Below are 24,166 nucleotides of genomic sequence, written 5' to 3' on the forward strand. Positions count from 1 at the left end.
GCAAAATTGCTAAGAGGAGAGCAGAATCAGCTCTCCTGAGTAGGCTCTAGCACACTTCTCCCAAAGGAGCCTCTCTCACCATGTCTGATCATTACTCTCTTGCTGCCTTCAGAAGGACACTGCTGTTAATGTTATCCCTATCGCTGCTCTCTCTAGACTATCTGGTCTTTCCCTTCTCTTACCTCTAGTTCCCCTTGATCTGATATATATTGGGGCAGGAGGAAATGAATGAACAACCTTCCACTAAATTCTTAGAATGGTCTGCAAAACCCCTCCACCTCGCATTGCCTCTCTGACCTTATTTCACAGTACTCGCCCCTTTTCTTGCCTGTTCTGCCACACCAACCTCCTTGTTGTTTTGGAATGTACCAGGCGTATTTCCTACTTAGGCCCTTTGTACGGGCTCTTCTGTCTTACAGAATGTGCATTCTCTTAATATTTGCAAGGCTCGCTCCCTCATCTGCTTCAAGTCTTTGTCCAGTCACCACCTTCTCACTGAGGAAATGCCTCTTCCCCCACCTGTACTCCTAATTCATCGTACCCATGGCACTTAATGTACCATGTCGGTTGTCTGTGGCCCCTTGCTTTGTTGTAGAATACAGACTTCATCAGAGCAGGAACTTTTGTTTGCTTCTTCACTGGTATATTCCAAGTGCTTAGAATAGTGTCTGGCATACAGTAGGTCTACAATCAATATTTTTCCTTCTGATTTTTTTCCCATTTTACTTGCCCTTGATGCTATAATTCTTTTTTGTTAATTAAAATTTTTTTTTCAATTACTGTTGACATGCAATATTGCATTAGTTTCAGGTGTACAGCATAGTGGTTAGACATTTGTATAACTTAGAGGTGATCCCAATAAGTCTAGTGCCCACCTGACACCATACACAGTTATTACAATATTATTGTCTGTATTCCCTTTGCTGTACTTTACATCCCTGTGACTATTTTATAACTGACAATTTTGTAATTCTTAATCCCATGACCAGTTTTTCCCAGCCCCTCAACCCCCTCCCATCTGACAAGCATTAATGTGTACTCTGTATTTATGAGTTTGTTCAGGTTTTGTTTATTCATTTGTTTTGTTTTTTAGGTTCCACATATAAGGGAAACCATTTGTTATTTGTCTTTTTCTGAATGACTTGTTTCATTTAGCATAACACCCCTCTAAGTCCATTCATGTTGTCACAAATGGTAAGATTTCACTCTTCTTATGGTAGAGGAGTATTCCACTGTATGTGTGTGCCACATCTTTTCCTTTCATCTATAGATGGACACTTAAGTTGCTTCTGTATCTTGGCTACTGTAAATAATGCTGCAATGAACATAAGGATGTAGTCATCTTTTCAAATATGTGTTTTGTATTTCTTTAGATAAATACCCAGAAGTGGGATTGCTGAGTCATGTGGTTCTTCTCTTTTTATTTTTTCAAGGAACCCCCAAACTCTTTTTCATAGTGACTGCACCAATTTGAAATCCCAACAGCACATGAGAATTCCCTTTTCTCCACATCCTCACCGACATTTGTTTGTTGATTTATTAATGATAGCCATTCTGACAGGTATGAGGTGATAATCTTATTGTGGTTTTAATTTTTATTTTCCTGATGATTAGTTACATTCAACATCTTTTCATATGTATATTTGCCATCTGTATGTCCTATTGGGAAAAATGTCTGCCTCATCTAATCTGCTATTGATTCCATCTAATGTATTCATTTCAGTTTTTGTTTTCTTCAATTATGACTGGTTCTTTTTTTATGATTTCTATTTCTTTGTGTAAGTTCTCGCTGAATTCATCTACTCTTTTTTTTTTTTTTACTCTGGATATTTTAATTGCGAAACAAATATTTTTTTTTTTTTTTTTTTTTGGTTTTTCAATTACAGTTGTCCCCTTTTCCCCTAGTTTCTCTCCCCCACCCAACCCACCCCCTCTCCCGCAATCATATCCCTCCCCGTTGTCCATGTCCATGAGTCTTTTATATGGGTTCTTTGAATTCATCTACTCTTACCCTAAGTTCATTGAGCATCCTTATAACCAGTGTTTTGAACTCTGTACCTGGTAGATTACTTGCCTCCATTTTGTTTTGTTTTTCTGGAGTTTTGTCCCATCTTTCATTTGGGACATGTTCCTTTGCCTCCTAATTTTGGCAGCCTCCTTGTGTTTTTTTCTGTGTATTAGGTAGAGCCGCTGCATCTCCCAGTCTTGGCAGATTGCGCTTAGGTAGTAGGTTTCCTGTGAGGCCCAGTGACACAGTCTCCCGGCCACCTGAGCTGGGTGCTCCAAGTGTATAAATCTTGTGAGGGTTGTGTGTGTCCTCCTGTTGAAGTGGGTTGCTGTTGGCACATCAGTGGGTGGGACTGGCTGTGAGGTCTGGCTGTGGCTATGGCTGAGGAGCTGTTGTGTGGAAGCTGACCCCATGAAGCTGGATTTGCTTTAGCAGGGCTCTGGTACTTGCTGAGTCTGCCTGTGGGGTGTGTCATTTGTGGAGCCAGTTGGGTGGTGCTGTGGTGTGACCTGAAGCTGGCCACCATGTGTATTGATTCTGTGGCCTCTTGTGGGAGTTGGGGGGGGGGGGGCGGGGATTCAGCTGCTGTCTATACCCTGTCCAGGGCCACCTGGTAATAGCTACAGAGTAATCTGTGTTTGGTCGTTGCTGTTTGGAAGTGACTGCAAGAGGCTGTGGTGCAAATCAAGGCCAGCTGCCACTAGTGCTGGGCTTGAGGCCATTTAGCAAGGGGTACAGGGCAACATTGAGGCCAGCTGCTGCTTGTTCAGGGTTTGTGAACCTTTGAGAGACTTTTAAAAAGTCCACAGTATGGGTCAAGACCAGCTACTTGTGTGGAACAGCTGCTGAAAGGGATACAAGGTAGGTGTATAAGCTGGGTGCAACGGGGTCTCAGGGAATCACCTGGGTGGGGCAAGAGTAGTGTTAGCCAGGTTCTTGGAGACTCAGGCACCTCCCTGTGCCTGCCCTCTCTGTGGGGGGTGAGCTAAACAAAGGAACAGCAGCACCTGCCGCCATTTCCACCTCTCCTGCTAGTTGTGTCCGAGGAGGGCTCAACGAAGGGACAGTAGTGCCTGCCAGAACTTCAGTCCTGGATAGTGTTGTCCCCGCTGCCCTCCTAATGCTAGCCAATTCAGTTCCTCCCGGTATGTCCCTGGTGCTTTTCCAGCTGCTGTCCTTTTGCTGGACCTTAGGGCGAGTGTTTGTGAGTGAGTGAGTCAGGCCCTTTAAGAGGGTCAAAAGCAGCCCTCTCTCTCACCTCCATGGAGGTCCGTGCTGATTTTCACAGTGTCGAGGGGACTCCTCTTCCTGGCACTGGTATTCCAGGTTTGGAAGCCCATTGTGGGGCTGAGGTCCCTTGCTCCTCAGGGATGACCCTGATTCTTAACCTCTACTCGTGGGTGTGGGACCTCTGTTTTGTGTCTCCACCCCTTACTATCAGTCTTGACGTGGCTTCTTTATAGCCTTAGTTATGAGTTCTGTTCTGCTAGTCTTCAGCTGGTTCTCAAGGGTGGCTGTTGTATAATTTATAATTTTAATGCGGTTGTTGGAGGAGGTGAGCAGTGTTTACCTACTCTGCCATCTTGACTGGCAGTCAATGCTATACTTCTTTAATGACTTCTAACAGATTCAGAACTCCCTCCCCGCCCTTGCCAGCTATGTGTGAAATATTTTCACCAAATTGTTCTTGTTTTTGCTTTTCAATTTTGTTTTTTAATGTATGATACTTTTATATAGACAAGGCAACTTATCTTTTTCTTTGACTTCATTTATCACGTTTAAGGTTTAAAATTTCTTTTCCATCCAACAATTTCTTTAAAAATTGTTTTCTAGTTTCTTATGGCTCATTTAAATGTTTAAAAAATTTTCAGTTCTGATTATTTGGAATTGATTTTGATCCAACTGTATTCTATAACTACAACAGTAACAGTAGCAGTGGCATATGACATTCATTTATTGAAAACTAGATATTAAACCTTCCTAGAGGTAGAGTAAGTGAATTTCAAAGTATTTCCCCATTAAAAAATCACACATAATAATTTTAGAGAACACATGAGATTGGTTTCTTAAAATTGTATGATAGTGTATGATAAACATTATTGTTAACAAGTAGAGATTTCATTGTAAAGTGGCACTTAATTCATAATGGTTTTTCATTCCAATTAGGATTAAAGCTAAGTATTAATTTTAAACCTAAGACCAAATGAAGTTTAAGTATTTCACCTCAAAGATTCAATGTTGGTAGAAGAAATAGCCTGGAGAATTTGTGGACGGCTAACTGCACTTTACATTAGATAATCGTCCACATCACTTTCTTTGTTGCTACACACCATACCCACACCCAGCGGTCGTGTTTCTTCCCCTGCCGCCATCTTCCCTTGTGTTAGAGAATGAGTTTGTTTGTAACCACGTGGTTTGTAAGAGTCTAAGAAGCTAAAATTCATCAGCAAGTGTGGGGGAGATGTCATTGTCAGCCTGACTTAATCCTGGCACTTGAACAGCCTTGACATACCACAGAGTTCGGATTAAAAACAAAATTATTTTATCTGTGCCATCTGTTTTCATTCATGAAGGCCTGTGACACAGCAGATGTGTTTAAATGTTTTCTGGTCTATTCACATTTCCTCTGATATATTTCATCTATGACATTTGGTATCCTGTTCATTAACTAAAATAATATAAAAGAGCAAAGCTCTCTTTAGAAGAAGGACATTTTAGCTGCTGTACTTGCCAAATTCTGCTTGTAGCTGAGATGAGATGATATATTTGTGATTATTTTTCTATGTTATGAAATATCAAGGTTAAATCAAAATATTTCAAAACTTACAACCTACACACTCACCCTTACTTCCTCTACTTAGTGACCCCAAAAGGAGAGCCAATTTAGAGGTTTTATTTTTATTTTTTAATCTGAACATTTTTAGATTAGATTGAGCAAGGGAGAATCAAAGAATTATTTACCTGTTTTATTTCTTTATTTTCTTCAAAATTTTCCAGACATCTGAAATCTATTGGGCAATTACACAAAGCTGTGGCAACATTTTTTTATGACAGAAAAACCAAGGCAAGAAATGCTATTAAGAAATATTACAGAAAAATATACATATTCTGAGTATTAGGAAATGGGGTTTTTGACTAGGGTTTAAGGAAAATGGAAAGAAGATTTTATTTTGAAGAATTTAGCTTCTGGTTATCTAGGATTAAGATCCATGAAATCTTAAAAGATTTATCCAAAATGTTCTTGATGACCTGGATAGAAATTGAGAAAGAAAAGTTCTCTAATTAAAATAAACCCAGGTCATACCATGATGTCCTGATCTGATTTTCAGAAGTATGCTCACCAAGGGGGCACAGAGTTATATGGGGCAAGTGGCCTGACCCTTCGGTCTGTGGCCTTAAGGTTTCCTATGACCAAAATCTCAAAAACCCCAAGAAGAAAAATATCCAGTTGAAAAATTAAAACTGAGCCTCTCTAGAAAATGATTCTTTATAATTTCTAACTAAGAATCAAAGCATGTTTGCGTATTATTGCACATCCAAGTCCAATCAAGGGTATGAAAAAGTCCTCCCAGCCCAGCATTTTCAGATAAGAAATTTCAGTTAAGATTCACAATGAAATGTCAGTATTATCCTAGTGTTCTTTGGGTAGATTCTCAAGTTAATAGAATTCATTTTTTAAAAAATCTAGCACCTATAAAAGTCAAAAGGACACACTTATAAAAGTAAAAATAATTTGGAAATTCAGACATGGTTCAATAGATGAGAAGAGTCAGGTGGACTCACTATTGTCTAGAGTATAATATCTGAGGTTTTTAAAACTTAATTTTGAAATATGTGAATAGGGGAATCCTTTCTCATTAAAACTTGACAGGTGCAATAACTGAAACATCCTTCTCTAAAGAGAGTCCTTTTAGAACTGATTGAAAAGTAATCCCGGACTTCCGGCCAAGATGGAGGCTTAGACGGACGCGCTAGGTCTCCCTCTACAACTAGAGAGGAATACAACTACTTCAAAACAAAGGATAACTAGAAATTCCAGAAAATAAAACTACACGGAAGCCCAACATATGAAGTTATAAACCAGCGGCGCCCTTTGGGCAGGTAAGAGCGAAAGGGGGCGGCGCGGTTTGCGGTCGCACCTGGGACAGCGGCGGGGAGAACAATCCCGGCTGCAGTCGAACCCCCGGCAGCTCGCGACCCCAACGCTGGGGAAAGCAGCCACCACATCGCCTTGAACAGTGAGGCCCAGGGGGGCGGGAGGACGGATCCCGGTCTCCTAGCGGAATAACTGTGTCAATCCATCTTGGACCCCCGCCCCCAAAGAAAGCGCCACAGGGCTGCGAAATAGGTCGCGGACAGGCACCGGTCGCTGGATTGTGACGACAAAGCACCACGGCACAGCAAGAAAGGTTGCCGAACGGCGCCGGTCGCTGGGTCATTACGAGTACACAGGCACTGCCCCCTATAGCCGGCCCAAGAAAACAAAATGCATCTGTCAAAATGAGGCAGACAACTATAGAAATCCCGGTGGCACAGCTCACCAGGCAACAGATGGAGAACCTGACAGATGAACAGATAAGAAACCTGTCAGATGCTCAGTTCTGGGCCATTGTTATCAGGTGGCTTACAGAATTCACAAAAGATCTGGAAAAAGATGAGAAAGAAGCGAAAGGAACAAAACCACATACGAGACAGATGGTGAGGAAAAAAAATCCAGAGTTCATCTCAACAAACTGGAATATGGAGAAGGAACAAGCAGTCAACCAATGCAGAGAGAGGAAATGGGAAGCAACGATGAGAGGATCAGAAACCTCTGGGACAGCTATAAAAGGCCCAACATAAGAATCATTGGTTTGCCAGAGAGCGAGGAAGATGAACTAGAACTTGAAAAATTGAGTGAAAATATAATAAAGGAGAACTTCCCAGACTTGGGGAAGGAAATAGACTTACAGGTCCAGGAAGCACAGAGAGTTCCAAAAAAACTGGACCCAGGGAGAACCACTCCAAGACACATTATAATCAAAATGTCAAAAGTTAAAGATAAAGAGAGAATCTTAAAAGTAGCAAGAGAGAAGAAAAGAATTATGTACAAAGGGGTCCCAATTAGACTATCAGCTGACTTCTCAAGGGAGACCCTGCAGGCAAGAAGGGACTGGCAAGAAATATTCAAAGTAATGAAAATCCAAAACCTACAACCACGAATACTCTATCCAGCAAAATTGTCATTCAGAATAGAAGGACAGAGAAAGTGTTTTCAGGACAAAATAAAACTGAAAGAGTTCATTAGATCCAAACCACTGTTATATGAGATGTTAAAGGGACTTGTTTAGAAAAAGGAGGATCAAGACAATGAAATCTAAAATGAAAACTGCATCACAAGAAACAACAGAAGCTAGGGAATTGAAACAAAGGCAAAACTAAACAGGCAACGAGAGTGGAAAAAGAACTATAGGTACGGGGAACATATTGGGGAGAGGTCAACAGGGAGGGGGAACGGGGAGAGGGAGGGAGATGGTATAGGAATTAAGGATCATGGTAGGAGGGAATGGAATAGACAGAGGTTGAGAAGAACTGTATGCACAACTAATGGACATGATCTAAAAGTGGGGGACAACTGGAGGGAGGGGGGCCACCGGGTGGAGGGGAGCAGAGGGAAGGGAAATTGGCACAAATGTAATATTATAATCAATAAAACACATTAAAAACAAAAAAAGTAGATCCCATTAAATTTTATGGAACCCAAATTATAAGCATTGGTTTTTAAAACAATTACATTTTTTAAATGAAGTTGTTTCTTTTTTAAATTTTCAAGTCACAAGTCCTGAATACATTTTGTTTTTTTTTTAATGTGTTTTATTGATTATAATATTACATTTGTCCCAATTTCCCTTCCCTCTGCTCCCCTCCACCTGGTGGCCCCCCTCCCTCCAGTTGTCCCCCCTTTTTAGACCATGTCCATTGGTTGTGAATATAGTTCTTCTCAACCTCTGTCTATTCCATTCCCTCCTACCATGATCCTTAATTCCTATATCATCTCCCTCCCTCTCCCCGTTCCCCCTCCCTGCTGACCTCCCCCCAATATGCTCCCCATACCTATAGTTCTTTTTCCACTCTCGTTGCCTGTTTAGTTTGCCTTTGTTTCAATTCCCTAGCTTCTGTTGTTGTTTCTTGTGATGCAGTTTTCATTTTAGTGTTCATAGTTTTGATCCTCCTTTTTCTAAACAAGTCCCTTTAACATCTCATATAACAGTGGTTTGGATCTAATGAACTCTTTCAGTTTTGTTTTGTCCTGGAAACACTTTCTCTGTCCTTCTATTCTGAATGACAATTTTGCTGGGTAGAGTATTCGTGGCTGTAGGTTTTTGCTTTTCATTACTTTGAATATTTCTTGCCAGTCCCTTCTTGCCTGCAGGGTCTCCCTTGAGAAGTCAGCTGATAGTCTAATTGGGACCCCTTTGTACATGATTCTTTTCTTCTCTCTTGCTGCTTTTAAGATTCTCTCTTTATCTTTAACTTTTGACATTTTGATTATAATGTGTCTTGGAGTGGTTCTTTTCCTGGGTCCAGTTTTTTTGGAACTCTCTGTGCTTCCTGGACCTGTAAGTCTATTTCCTTCCCCAAGTTTGGGAAGTTCTGCTTTATTATATTTTCACTTAATTTTTCAATTTCTAGTTCATCTTCTTCACCCTCTGGCAAACCAATGATTCTTATGTTGGGCCTTTTATAGCTGTCCCAGAGGTTTCTGATCCTTTCATCCTTGCTTCCCGTTTCCTCTCTCTGCACTGGTTGACTGTTTGTTCCTTCTCTGTGTTCTGGTTTGTTGATTTGAACTCTGGATTTTTTTTCCTCACCATCTGTCTCGTATGTGGTTTTGTTCCTTTCATTATGAGTGTTTTTCGATTCTTTCTCATCTTTTTCCAGATCTTTTGTTAATTCTGTAAGCCACCTGATAACAATGGCCCTGAACTGAGCCTCTGACAGGTTTCTTATTTGTTCATCTGTCAGATTCTTCATCTGTTGCCTGGTGAGCTGCGCCACCGGGATTTCTATAGTTGTCTGCCCCATTTTCACAGATGCATTTTGTTTTCTTGGGCCGGCTATAGGGGGCAGTGCCTGTGTACTTGTCACAACCCAGCAACCCGGCACCGTTCCGCAACCTTTCTCGCTGCACCGTGGTGCTTTGTCGTCACAACCCAGCGACCGGCGGCAATCCGCAACCTATTTCGCAGCCCTGTGGCACTTTCTGTGGGGGCAGGGGTCCAAGATGGATTCACACAGTTATTCCGCTAGGAGACCGGGATCCGTCCTCCCGCCCTCTGGGCCTCACTGTTCAAGGCAATGTGGTGGCTGCTTTCCCCAGCGTTGGGGTTGCGAGCTGCTGGGGTTCGACTGCAGCTGGGATTGTTCTCCCTGCTGCTGGGATTGCTCTCCCTGCCGCTGTCCCAGGTGCGACCGCAAACAGCTCCACCCCCTTTCGCTCTTCCTACCTGCCCAAAGGGCGCTGCTGGTTTATAACTTCATACGTTGGGCTTCCGTGTAGTTTTATTTTCTGGAATTTCTAGTTATCGTTTGTTTTGAAGTAGTTGTATTCCTCTCTAGTTGTAGAGGGAGACCTAGCATGTCCGTCTAAGCCTCCATCTTGGCCGGAAGTCCTGAATACCTTTCATTTTTATCTTTTTAAATTTTTAAATTATAGTTTACATTCAGCATTATTTTGTATTAGTGGTTAGACAGTCATATACTTTACAAAGTGTTACCCCGGTATTTCCAGTACTCCCCTGGCTCTATAAGTATCTGTCTTTGCTCTATTTTTAATCTCTTTTTCCTTTACTTAGGGGAAATTTCCTGATATTTAGTGATTCTGTTAGACTTTGTTTTAGCAATCATAGGTTAATCTCTAAGAGTTTTCATTGTCTTGTTTTCTGGTTGCTCCTGTTTCATAGCATCCTTTCCTGGTTTTATGGCTGCAACAAATTTGGGTCTCTCAGATGGTATTAACTAGAAGCTTTGTTGTTTGGTTTAGCTCAGTTTTGTTTTGTTTTAGGTTCTCTCTGTTTCTTTTGTTTCTGTAGGGTCTCCTTTAGTTTATTTTGGACAGTTATTCTCTTTAATGCTGTGGGCTCTCTTCACATACTGCAGATCCTTGGTTTTCTGTTCAGACTTAAGAAAAAAGGAAGAGTATTTGGGTGAGGTCTTCTTCATTAGTAACTCAGAGCTTTTTTCCAGCCATGATTCTCTTCTGAGTAGGAATTCCCTAAGGAGACTTGGTGGAACAGGGCTGGGACTCACTTTAGTCAGCTGATGCGAAGCTTGCTTTCAAGTCTCTGAATGACTTTGTTGAGTTTTCAGTAACACACTATACACTTTTCTCCTGAGGCTGTCAGAGACTCACCTGTGAGAGTGCCACCTGATGCATTTGCCCGCTTATAAATCTTGGGTTAACCTCTCTTCTGTAGCCTCACTTCTCAGTTACACTTTCTGACTCTGGGGCCAGAACCCTCTTCCTTTGCAGTTTCCTACATCGCTTTCTAGGCTCTGACTCCTCCATCTACTTCATCGGTCAGCTTGCCTGTCCATTTCCTAGGCATTCATTGAATTCTCATCTGCTGGTGACCAGCTACACCACCAATCCTATGCCTCATCCTCTATATTTTTTTCTGTTATGGTTATACCTTCATCATACTTTTATATTTTTATATCAATGAGACCATTTTGGCCATCTTGAATCTCTACAAATTGGTTTTGGAAAAGTTATCAATACAATTTGTATTCTGACCTCTAACAAATTGTAGATTGTTCCCATTGTATAGTTTTCTTTTTAGTATCCTCTTGAATAGACTGTAAATACAAGAGCTATCGTTGTGCCTTCTATTTCATTTGTTTTTTCTGTAGAATGAGAGATTCAACTGTATGGAGTTTCAAAATTTCAAATGCAAGTGCAAGGGTTTAAAGTCGATCTGTTCTCTAACTTGACTCTTCGGTTTTTTTTAAACCCCTGCTTGCCTTGCTCTTTATTTCTTGCCTAATCATCTTTTCTTCTAGCACTTTTTCTTCACTCTGTCCTCTTCTTGCTCCCCTCTCAGTCTGCAGTTAATGCACCTCTCTTTCCTCTGGGCCCTGCCCTCCTTTCCTCTTCACATTCACAGTCATGTGAGTGTTCCCTGACATTTCAGTACACCAGCCGTGTTTCTCCTTCATGTCTCTGCTACACATTTAAGTCTCCTAGGAATATTCTTTGCATGGTTTTGAGACAATTTTCAACTCATGTTCAATCTTGCTTCATTCCTACTCCCATTCCCTCCTCTCCCCATATTATTTTTAAATAAATCCCAGACATCATTTCCTTCAGATATTTTAGTGTTTCTCAATAAAGGCTCTTTTAGAAATGTAACCTCAGCACCCCTAGCACACCTAAAATTATTTCATTATCATTACATATCCAGTAAGAGTTCACATTTCTAATTGTTTCATAATTATCATTAATACTTTCTAATCCATGTGATTGAGTTAGGATCCAAATAAGGTCTAAAAATTGCTGTTAGTTAATATGCCTTTAAAGTTATTTTTAATCTATAAGCTCCCCCCACCTCTTTCCTTTTATTTCAGTGTAACTGTTTAACAAACCAGATTATTTGTCTCATAGATTTCCCACAGTCTGAATTTTACTGATTACATCCCTACATTGTCCTTTAATACGTTCCATGGAGTTTATCCTTTTAAACTCCTGGGATTTTATGGCATTCAACTATGCGATATCATTCCTAACATTTCTCATGGAATCTTCATATCACTTCAAATCTCTTGAAACCACTTTTTATGAGAAGTTAGAAGAAAAAATATAATTTAAGAGTTTGTGCAGACGTGTTTAACATAAACAACCCAGTCGTTTATGGCCTTGTAATTAGAAAGCCAGTTAAATGGTAGTTTCCTTGTGGGACCAGGTTCTTAGACTTACTGGTGAAAATGAAATTTTTTTTTTTTTTTTTTGCAATAAGGCCATAGACCTCTGAACTGGAATAAAATAAGTTTGCCTTAAAATGAGAGAAACTGTATTTTCTAATTTCTAACCCTAAATAGATGAGAACCTAGGTTTGCTGTAGCTGGAATCAGAGCCTCATATAAGTGGAGAGCTCCAAGTACACCAGCTTCACCTGCTCCATAGTATGGCTAGGGCAAATGACGTGGTCTGGGATAGGTAGATACTGAGATCCTCGAGCAGGCTGACCCTCACGTAACTGCACTGCTGGGGAAATTAGTTTCTCAGCCACTGTGGTTGGGGAGTAAATATCATAAGTGTTAATACATTCTTCTCTACGTGTGAGAAAACATTAGCTCTTAAAAGGAGGGACTGCGTGCTGCAGTCTGACATGGTATGAAGACTAGAGCTGTCTTTTGGTCTGAAGGGTTGCTGCTGCTTCATGGCTTCTTTTGACTCCTGCTCACTGGTGTGCAGCAGTTTTCATTGATGGAGTCTATTCTTGGCCTTGCCGGGTCATTTTTCTTGAGTTGACATACAATTTTGCACATAAGCTGTTTTTTTTTTTTTTTTTTTTTAAATAAATCAAGAATTTTTCCTATTTGTTTTTTGCCAGAGATAAACTTAGAAGGATTAGAATTTGGGGGGTATAACATCAGACTAAAAATTTCCTTTTATAATGTATTCACATTTCCCCTTGGTTTAAGGAGCTGGGAATCCAAAATGCAAAATTGCGATTGTTTTGGGAAGAACTAAAAATACCTCTGCAGCCAGGTAATAAAACAATTGTGATTGAAAATCTATATAGGATAACCAGTCAGTCTTTCTGTCTACTTAGTTGAAATGCACCATTTGGGCTCACAAATCATAGTAATATAAAACATGTTATGATATTAAATGTCACATATTTGTATTTCACAATTATTTTGCTTAAAGATATATTTAGGAAACATTTTAGGGAGTGTGGCTGTACAGTCTTCACTGTGGAACTTCCTGTATTAAAGTGTTGCTGTGAATCCTCAAAGCTTTTTGGGTCAGATTATAAGACAAAATTTTTCATAACTGTCTGTAAGAAGTTAAGTGATGTTTAAATCAAAGGCATTAATCTTGAAATGTTTAACATTGTATATTAGTTCCCATTGTTGAGAATGAGAAGCCTCAATTAAATAACTTTTATGTATTTTCAAATCCTCGTTAATGTTTCAGATCCCTGCCTGCATCCAACTCAGAGTGATGTATGTTTTTTACACCCCTTTCCAGACAGCATTGCTTACATGAGCACATGAAAATAACAAAAGAGAATTGCAATTCTGCCTAACATGTTTTATTTTTCCACTTAGCAGGCTTCTCCTAACATCTGTTTTCCTTTTGACCAGACACAAACAACACAGCATGATTCTTGTTCCTCTCAGCACACCTGGTGTAGAAGTCATAAGGCCTTTGTCAATCTTTGGCTACATGGGTAAGTGCTCAATCAACATGCCTGTGCAGGAAGACTAGAGTATGTAGTTCTACTGAAGGGAATATATAGCATTTTAATGTATGAGGCATGTTCTTAGAAGTCTTTGGCCCTAACAACTGTCTTAATATAAATGCCAACAAATAAAAAAGAGAGATGGTGCAGCATTCTACCTCATTTTATTTATTATTGGGAGAGGGCAGATTGTATTCAAGGAACAACCCTGACATCCAGTCTTCCATCTGTTGTCCTGGAGGATGGATTAATGAAATATACACAGAAGAATGAAATCGTCAATCTACAATAAAATTCATCTTTAGCTTTCTTAATCAACATATAAGAGCTGTTAATAAGCAAGGAGTTTTGACTGATTTGAATGCAAAACTTGTCCTTCCCTCTGTCCTTGCGTGAAACTTCTAAGAAGGAAGGACCCTTTCACTTCCTGCAACCCATGTCAGGCTCATGTCCACGGTTTCCCTGCTGCTTGCTCACTCAGGAAGAATCTGAGTGCTGAACACTGTTCTCAGTGCTTAGTATACATTAATGAAAACAATAGACTAAGATCTCGGCCCTCACAGATCTTATATGGGGGCGGGGCAGGAAGTAACTACAAACATGTAAATAAGTAAATTTGATAGCATGGTGATAATGCAGCAGGTGATAATGCTACGAAAAAGTTTACTGAACTTCAGGTTTTGTGGTGACCTGGCTTTCTCTTTATTGTTGAATATGGCTAGTGAAAATGTTCAAGTAACAGGTGCAGAGTTGCAGTTTCAGGCCATTTGACACGATGGATGCTGCAGGACAATGTACCCACAGGTTAAACGTTGGCAAAATGGGGATGAACAAGTGCTCCGAAGCACTGTGCATGGAAGTAGGGTTGCAGACAGTTTGAAAGATGCCCCAAATGAGTTTATAATATAGATTGGCTGCAAATACCCTCCATTGCGGAGCCTGTGTTAGAATTTTCAGTGTGACCCATTCACTAGCATCTCTCCAACTCCCTAAGCCCGAAGCCAAAAGAAACAGTGTGGAGAAAGTTGATTACTAATGTCTATTCTGACAGGAAAAGGGTGTGGAGTAAGCATGAGGTTATCTCCAGAACTTGGCGGAGATAAGGGGGGCTGTGGAGACAGAAATGCAAATGTGTTCCCAGCTCCAGCGAAATGCCAGCATTTTCAGGAGGGGGCACGTAGTGAACAGGCCTAGGCGGGAAGTCAGCATTCCTGAAGAGCCAGCCTGTGCTTCACCTCTAAGGCCAAACCGGCTCTGTGCCTTCGAGCAGCCCCTTCGCATCCTTGGGCGTAGGTTTCCACAATGAAAAAATAAGGAACTTGTGTTACATGACTCACTGTCAATTTTTGAACTATAGAAACCTTTTTATTTTCCCAAGAAAAAATTCCCTTGGAAGCCCATATATAAAAAACTTCAAAGAAGAAGCAATAATAAAACACTAATAAAATAAATCTGATCAGAGCTGTGGAGCCATCTTCCATTTTAAAAGCTCTACAACTTCAGAGAGTGAGTTCATACTGGAAGAAACGATTCCTAAAATCTCTTCTACCCTGAACCGTGGATACGTTTTCTGGGCTGTGGGATGCTAGAGTTCAGTGTTCACATCTACCTAGGAAGGTCTGGGGCACACGAGGCTTTTAAACCCCACTTTCTTTGAATAATTATACTTCAGCAGGTTAATTATATGAGACTATTTTTTGGTTAACTCCTTTTGCTCTTTAAAATTTTATTTTCTATCTGATAGATCATTTGCATGGAGGACATTTTGAGATCCATTTTAATCAAGTGCGAGTTCCTGCCACCAACTTAATACTGGGTGAGATAAGTTTGCAAAACGGGTTCTACAGTGTTGTGTATTAACATATCCTCGGGTCTCAACATGGAAAAGATACACAGTCTACCCTAATTTCCTTTTCTCTCTTACTCCATTTACAAGGGTACATTTTTCCCTTTTGTGGATTTTCTTACATAGAATAATGTTTTAAGTGTTTGTGGTTTTGTATCTCATCAATTGAAAACACAGCTAAGAAATTATACACTTAAGAGCAACATACTTTTTCCTAAAATATCTTCAGGCCTCTACTTGTTCTAAGAAAACCTCACCACTATCTGATTTCAAGTCTTACATACACGTTAGAAGCATAAATAACTTGAAACACCCTTTGCCTGGAATGACTCCACCCTTTTGCTTACTGGAATCCTACCCAACTTTCAGGGAATCTCAATGGCACCTCTTTCAGGAAGGCTTTGGTGTTCCTCATCCCATCCCTGCCCTGAGGTTGCAGTCTCTTCCTCCTGTGCCTTTCTCTGTCCTTCTCCCACTCCCTTATCCCTAGCATCCTTGTCCCTAGTCCCCAGTGCAGGGACTGTGTCTAACCTACCTTTGTAACCACTGTGCCACTAATAAATAGCTTACGCATAATAAACACTCAAGAGATTTAGTTCTTAAATTTGATCACAGTGTTTATTGATGGTGTTTAAAAACTTAGAAATCAAAAGTTCTGTAAATGTATAATGAACCTGATTATAGAACTGACATTTCTTCCTACCAGCATGCCATGTATATGGAAGGCAGCTCATCCTTTTCTCAGGATTTGTGTAAATAACACCATAAATGGGCTCTAGTCACTGTCATGTTCCCCTTTCTTTCTCACAGGTGAAGGAAGGGGATTCGAAATCGCTCAAGGCCGCCTTGGGCCTGGCCGAATCCACCACTGCATGCGAACAGTGGGCCTGGCGGAACGCGCTCTGCAGATCATGTGTGAGCGGGCAGCACAACGGGTGGCCTTCAAGAAGAAACTGCATTCACATGTAAGGATAATTACTTATTTCAGTTTATTGGAGCCCAATGCACTGCACTAACCCTGAAGCAAAACACTGTTACTTGGTCAGAGAGAGATTCCCTCTACATAAACAAGGTGATTCTTTTCCCCAAAGTATATTTACATCTGTGTTTAAATATAGTCTGATGAGAGACAGTTATCTGTGAAACATTAACCCCTGAAGGGCTCCAACACCTCAGCACAGCGAGTGTGGACAATTCCTTAACTTTCTCACCCACATCCTCTAGAGCACCGGGTACGTTAGTATCTGTGGACACGTGCAACCTGTCATAAGGGAGAGGGATGCTTTGTTCTTTGGCTTTCTGGAAGGAAGCAGGATAGATAAGTGTAAAGACAGAGGAAAGCAGCCTAACACTCAGTGAAAGGAGACCTAAAAACGGAATGGACGGCTTCATTGGAGAAACACAAGTAGAAATGAAACCAACATTTGGTGGGAATGTTCTTGAGTTTTTGAATTCTCACCTATAAATTACACACTGCATCTGTTGTTTACAAAGCACAATAAACAATATTACGTGTAGGCAATATAATCAACATTAGAGAGCATTTATCAGGAGAGAAGAAGGTATCAGTTCAGACTTACTTGGAAAACTTTTTTTAAGAGATGTAGGATGTCCAAATCATCCCCCCAAAAGCCCTTCTAACTTTTAAGAAAACAAGAAAAATTATCATTAAGTATTTAATACTTACGATTGTTAACATATTAGTGTCAAACGTGTCATGATAAAATTGTATTTGTGTTTGCTGGACATGTATATTTTAGTACATTGATCCTCTTGCAAGGTACACTTGTGCCCATCTTAAATTTTGCAGTACATTTTTTACTTAAAATTTCTATAGGCTGTATTTACTTTTTGCAAAATATTCAGCATATTTATGATTTGGTTGTAACATTGTTCTTGTGGAAAAACACAGCGTGCATATGGCACACACCTAGCAATCATTCGGGGGTACCCCTTTAGTGCATGGCGAGGGCAAGGGTTCGCTGTTGCATGGGCGCTATGGGAGGAGGTAAGGTGTGATCTTGGGGGGGCCATGGATACAGCTCCCCAATGTTGCTCAAAGCATCGACTATCACTTATGCTTCTCATGTCAAGATCTCGTCCAACCCCTGGCGCAGGGTGAAGAGAGGACACAGGAAGGGTGATGGATAGACAGGCACTCCGCTCATTTGCTGCTTTCATGAGTGGGGTTTTAATACTGTAGTAAAGGGAAATTTCCCTTCTGTTTTTTAAAGTCAATGTATCAAGCAGAACAAGCCTGGGCGTTTCAAAAACATGACTCCCTTCACTGGAAATTCCTTCCATTTGGCACAAAGAAAATGATCTGGCAGAAGAGATGTGAATGCACATCATGAACAAAAATCTAGGCCAGCTTTTTTTTTCCCCCTCCTAATTGGTGAAACTAACATTCCTTTTCCCTGAATTTGGAGACTCCTTCCAGCTGCCTTGTAACCATTCCAGGTGATAAAGCTAACAGTTCTATATCCAAGTGCTGTCTTAATAAATAATCTGGTAATTCCTTAGAGCACTGAGTTTCTACCCACTTGAAACTTTTCAGGAAATGTAGGGTCTGTAGAGACCCAGTTGAAAACTGTCCTTTATTCTGAAGCTAATAAGTAAATGTGTTTGGGGTCTGTTCATGAAATTGTGATCACCCAGCTTTACAGCCACTGAAAGGAAACTCACCACTAGTGGCTTGTTTGAAGGGGGTGGGATGGAAGTCTAGGGACACAGCACGAGGGACGGAGCTTGCTGCTCCTGGCCCAGCTCCGTATGTGGCACTCTGACACCACCATGGCCTGGGTGCCGAGGCACCTCCTCACAGCACTGACGCAGGTCCAATCTGTGCTGGCATGAGGAGGGGCAGGGCCAAAGGTTCTGTGGTGTTTGGCTTGGGTAGAGTGGTTATTCTAAGTTTTCTTTCTTGCTGGGCTGCCCCTATCCAATCCTTCGGCTGAAGAGAGTATAATTCTTGTGCTCATTGGCAGTTCCACGTTGCTGGCTTCTTCAGCTCTGAGTCCAAGATATGTGAGGCAAAAAGAAAACCCAGGGAAATTACAGAGTTTCTTTCAGTCTGGAAGTCCCTAGCAGGTCTGCCTCCTTCTCCTTTCAGAGTCCTTTAAGTTTCTGTTATAGATAACACCAACGTTTTTAGTTGTACTTAGCAAGAGAAATAGGGTAAAGTACATCTTTCCTATTTTCCTGAAGTAGGAGTCACTGGAAGTGCCATTTTCTTACTCTGTGCCGGGACGCCGTGAGCCACGGTGCAGAGCTCTCTGGGAAGAGCTGCACAGGAGAGTGGGCCTGAGCTGAGGCTGGAGGGGAATCTCCTTCACTCCAGATCTGGGTCTTGGGACCCACACATTCACGCATGTGTGCAAAGCACATAAATTTGACAACTTCGGTGAAATATACTAATTCCTCAAAAGTCACAAACTACCAAAGTCACTAAAGGTGAGATATATAATCTGTATGGTTCTACAACTAGTAAAGAAATTGTGTCAAATGAATAAACTCTCCCACTTAAAAACATAAGAGTAAGGCTTGGAAATAGTCCTTGAACTAAACTGCGAGGCTGTGTTACATGACATAAGACATCAGGGTAGCTCCTCCCTTTTGCTGTGCTTTGGTCCCTGCAGGAGGTTGTCGCCCACTGGATTGCTGAAAGCCGCATTGCCACTGAAGAGATCCGCCTGTTGACCCTGAAAGCTGCCCACAGCCTTGACACCCTGGGCAGCGCTGGCGCCAAGAAGGAGGTGAGGCCCCTGTACCACCACCTGTCAAGCCTTCTCCAGAGTCCCCTTCTGATGGGCTTTTCAGGTTTATAGCACCTTGATGGCATTGAGAATAGTGGAAGCTTCCATGTGATTTTGGTTTAAAAATTATAAATGTATGGCACTTGCTAGTTTTCATTTCACTGAGCTGCTTTGGAGAATGATTTTCAGAATGCAAAATATCTTCAGCATTCTTCAGATGCAGCAACCGGGAGTAGGGAAATCTTGAACTTCATACAGACTTGGAATCGTAACCCACTTATGTCACTTTCTCCTGGCTCTGTGACCTCGGGCAGAGTATCTAACCCTTCTTCCTGCGGCCTAGGTTTCTAGTGAAGAATGACCAAGGTGGTGTAGGGTGAACAGCACTGTGTTGACACATAGTAAATGTTCCATAAAACTTCCTGTGTTTCTGGCTTATATGGAATAAGAATGTGATCACTTAATTCTAAAGGCCAGTAAAACTGCTAAGAGAAAACTGTTTAGTGAAAACTTTTTAACTCATTTTATGATCCCTAAGGTATTGAATGTAATTTATCAGCTGCAGCTGCATGAAATTCTTCTGCAAACAAGGCCAGTCATAAATTAATAAAATATGATTTGAGGAGATATCTCTTTCCAAAAGTCTGTATTGACTGAAATATGGTCATTAGTTGCATTACAGCAGATCTCTCTTTGGCTTTCATCAAAGATCCTGTTTTAGTGGTGAATGCATGTGGAAAAGTTCCCTTGTTTTGGTTCACAAAGAAAATACGGATTATATCAAATTCTGCCATGTGGTGTATTGTCAAAGAAAGGGACATTCCTTTCCTATCTTGCTTTTGTAGATCGCAATGATTAAAGTGGCTGCCCCTAGGGCCGTCTGCAAAATTATTGACCGGGCTATCCAGGTGTGTGGAGGTGCTGGTGTTTCCCAGGATTACCCTCTGGCTAACATGTGAGTAGATGTTATTTATAACCACCTACATTTGATAGGCTTGGAGTTAAAAATCTACAGATGCCTTGCCGCTAACTGCTTAAGAAAACAGATACTAATTTACTCTAAAGTATGATTGAAGGCTAAAAAATGTACTAGTTATAGACAGATTTTCAGCTGCACAGGAGGTCAGTGCCCCAGCCCCCATGTTGTTCAAGGTTCAACTGTAATATTGGTACTTTAATATGGAGCTCTTATGATTACAATGGCCATTTCACTCCATCATGTTAACTTTCACACTGGGGTTCCTGGATATTAGAAATAGCGTGGGGGTTCACCCTGAACCAGGAAGGAGAGGAGGGGGCAGAGACTGCCAAAGGGAGCCCAGAGCCAGGCTTAGGTCTGACTTAGGATGGCTGACTCCTCCACAGCGAAGCCTCCGCCCCGTCTGCAGCAGGGCACGCCCGCGACCCTCTCATGTCCAGATCCTGGGCGCTGGAGTCAAGAAGAATCCTCTCCTCCTCTGCCACCTCACCTTCTCCCCACTAGAGGTGCGCCATCAATGACCCCATGAGTTTTTAACCTCCAGAAAGAACTAAATACATAGTATTGTATATTTTTAGTGTATAAGTATTACATATACTTCACTGTTAGTGGCTTACCTAAGAGATCTTAGTTCTAGCAGTTTCTAGTAACCTACAGCAAACCAAGACTGAGATAAGCCCGCTGCACAGCTCCACTTGAAAATGGCATTTCAGAAGTGCCTGGGCCACTTTACTTGATTTCCCTGTGGGCCCTTCTTATCACTGCCTTGGCCAGATTTCACAAATGAATAGTTTGACTTACAATCAAAGTGACCGATGCTAAGGTACCATGTTCCTCTGATAACTCCTGCCATCCCTGTTCTCTTTGTCTTTCTAGGTACGCCCTAATGCGGACTCTGCGCTTAGCAGATGGACCCGACGAAGTACACCTTTCAGCAATCGCAAAACTGGAGCTTGAGGACCAGGCCAGAAGCATCAGGGCCAAGATGTGAGAAGGCGACACCCTCTCCCCTGCAGACAAACAGCATGGGCTGCAGCACTGGACCCTCATCCGATTTTCACAGCAGTTTGAGCACAGGATTAATTATTCACTTTTGGTAAAGATTTGAGCATCTGTTTGACCAGCGGGTTTTATAATTGCAAGGGTCACACAAGTGATGGGAGGCCTGGTAGTGCTTGTTCAGGGGTATCTCCTTGGTATCTGAGGTAGTTGACATTCTAATCTTTGAGTACACACAACAGAAAGTTCAACTGATCATGGAAGAGCTGATTTCCTCAACCTGTGGTTATTTACAAAGGTTTCTCAACATCCTCATGGCCCCAGCTCTTCCCACAATTGTGGCCTATTTATATGTCACAGACCTGCTCATACTTCATCCAAGAGAACTGAAGTGGGTGGAAAGCAGCAAAGTCCAAGAGCAGCATTTAGGTCCTTTAATAGGTTGCATAAAGTTTGCAAAAACCACTTTCTTCATTCTTCTTTAATTAAGCTACTTTAGTTTCTGGGAAGTTCAGAGGAAGGTACTTCTTACCCAGGCTTCTGAGGGGATTTAAATTAGTAGAGGTCTTAAATAAAGGATTTTATAAAGTGAAATGTATTTAAGAAAATGTCTTCTGTGAACAAATGCCCTGCCTCAATCAAGCCAAGTAGCACTGGCCCAGCTTCGCTCTTTCACTGACACGTGACGACACCCCCACCAAGGAGTAAAGGGGGCCAGACCAAACAGAAAAGATCTACCTGAGACTTCCAGAAGGCTGATCAAAAGTCACTTTATCAAAGGGTCCTTTCTTGACTTCTTGTTCTAAATGAGCATAGCATGTTTTGCCATTCTCCACCTGTTTATCTGCCATTCTTTTTTCAAAGCACTAATCACTTAACATCTCTTATCTACTTATTTATGGTCTGTCTCTTGCTAGAGTGTTACCTCTCTTTTCCCCTCCTATAATCACTTATTTCATGTTTGTTGTGTAGTGAGGGCTCCACTGTTCCTGGAACCATACCTAACCTCCATTAGGCACTCAATAAAAGTATGAATGGCAACTTTCAGGCTCACTGAAGCGTTTCCAATGGCTTCTCCAAGCAAACAGACTGTCTTGGCTCATGCTGGGGACTTTCCTAAAATCTCTCAAAGACCCACAGACCCCCCCCAAAAAGCAGCAGTTGGCCTCAGAGTGCCCATACCTTTGCTAAGTGGCCCCAAGCTTGGCACTGGCAGCAGCCAGCCTTGGATCGCAGCTTGGCCTCACCTGGGTACCTCCAAGCCCATCACAAGTAGCAGCTATCTGCAGATTGCCTTGTAGCTCATGCTGGGTGGCCTGTGCAGGGCACATGCAGTGGCAACCATGGCCTGCACCTCCCAGGATGACCAAGAGCCAGTGCATCAGTGGACAGCTTCGGACAATGCCAGAGCACCACCCAATCACCTCCACAAATGACACACTTAAGGCAGGGACTCACTGGGCACCAGAGTCCTGCTGAAGTGAGTTCTCTCTGTGGGGACAGCCCCTGCCCAGCAGCTGCTCCACTGTGGTGCAACTAGTCCTCTCAGCTGATTGGCCTGGGGATACGTCCTTCCCATTGATAGCCCAACAATAATGAAGCCTCAACTACAACAGGAGGGTGCATACCTAGAGCATGCAGCTCAGGTGACCAGGAAGGCTGTGCCACTGGGCCCTACATAACACCTACTGTATTAGGTCACTCTACCAAGACTTGGAGATACAACAGCTCTACCTAATACACAGAAACAAACACGGAGGCTGCCAAAATGAGAAGACAAAGCAGTGTGTCCCAGAGGAAAGAAAAGAGCTCCAGAAAAAGAACAAAATGGAGACAAGAGATCTACCTGAGGCAGAGTTCAAAACACTGGTTATAAGGATGCTCAATGAACTTGGGAAAGGGTATATGAACTTAGTAGGAACTTCAAAAGGGAGACAGAAAACATAAAAATGTTGACAGGAAACAACCAGTCAGAAATTATGAATAAAATAACTGAAATGAAGAATACATTACAGGGAATCAACAGTAGAGTAGATGAAGCAGAGGATCAAATCAGCTATTTGGAAGATAAGCAGAAAAATACCCCATCAGAAGAGCAAGAAGAAGAAAAATCGAAAAAAGTGGGGATAGTTTAAGGAACTTCTGGGACAACATCAAGCACACCAACGTTCACATCATGGAGGTGCCAAAGGAGAAGAGAGCAAGAAATTGGAAACCTATTTAGAAATGATTGAAAACTTCCCTAAACTGGTGAAAAAAGTAGACATAAAAGAAAGTCCCAAACAAGATGAGTCCAAAGAGGCCCACACCAAGACACATCATAATTAAAATGCCAGAGAGGCCGGAGAAGGATCGCGGAGGGGAGGGGGGCGGGAGTGGGGTGGGGGAACCCAGAGGCGCCAGTGGCCTGGAGTCTAGGAGGGCTGGGAGCAGCGCCAGGCGGCCTTCCTCGCCACGACTTGCCCAGACCAGACAGGCTTCATCCTGCACCTTGGAAGGAGCCGGCTAGCCGCTTCCCGCTTGGCTGCGCCTAGGCCTCCGTCGGCCTGCCTGCACTAGCAGCGCGCCTGGGGTCTGGGGTCCCCAGTGTCGCCCCCATCCGCCTGCAGCACCTGGCGCCCGCCCGGGAGCGCACAGCTGGGGTGCTGGGGAGATAACAGTGAACAGGAGAGACCCCCGTACTTATTCCCGCGGACCCTGCAGCCCAGTGGATGGAGCCCACAGTTCACACAACTGCCAGGGCCCTGGGTGCGCGCTGACCACGCCGTGGCTCCCAGTCGCCGGGTGCCCGTTGCTCCCCATCCAGGCGTCTGGGTGTAACAGAACCCCTGGGCTGCTCCGATTGAAACAGAACCCACGGGCTGTTTAGTTAGGGGCCCGATTGCCCGCCGCCAGAATCATAACTCTGAATACCAGAGTTTGGTGAAAAGAAAAAGAATTGTTTATTTACACAAAGTCCTGCCTCCCCCTCCCAGACCTGGCCAGCCTTAGGAGAGTCAGAAACACCATTTCCCTACTTCCCAGGCACAGTTCAGCTTTACCAGTAGCTGCCAATCACTCAATCTGATTGGGGAGGTCCTTTCTGTGCTGTGGTGCCCTCCAGCCCTCAATGCAGGACCACCTGGATTC

General features: G+C 42.3%; 1 protein-coding gene across 1 annotated transcript in view; it reads left to right on the top strand.

The window, feature by feature from the left end:
• ACAD11 (acyl-CoA dehydrogenase family member 11) overlaps window positions 1-21,631 on the top strand; it is an 80,330-nt gene extending 58,699 nt beyond the window's left edge. The window contains exons 15-21 of the mRNA XM_090284943.1: window positions 12,692-12,758; window positions 13,361-13,446; window positions 15,203-15,274; window positions 16,115-16,269; window positions 18,943-19,059; window positions 19,905-20,014; window positions 20,915-21,631. Of these exons, the coding sequence (XP_090141069.1) occupies window positions 12,692-12,758; window positions 13,361-13,446; window positions 15,203-15,274; window positions 16,115-16,269; window positions 18,943-19,059; window positions 19,905-20,014; window positions 20,915-21,029 (722 nt within the window). The 3' untranslated portion in view covers window positions 21,030-21,631. The remainder of the gene's footprint in view (window positions 1-12,691; window positions 12,759-13,360; window positions 13,447-15,202; window positions 15,275-16,114; window positions 16,270-18,942; window positions 19,060-19,904; window positions 20,015-20,914) is intronic.
• The last annotated feature ends 2,535 nt before the right edge of the window (window positions 21,632-24,166 follow it).

This window comes from Furipterus horrens, unplaced genomic scaffold (genome assembly GCF_987537825.1).
Source record: "Furipterus horrens unplaced genomic scaffold, mFurHor1.1.pri manual_scaffold_7, whole genome shotgun sequence".
Taxonomy (NCBI): domain Eukaryota; kingdom Metazoa; phylum Chordata; class Mammalia; order Chiroptera; family Furipteridae; genus Furipterus; species Furipterus horrens.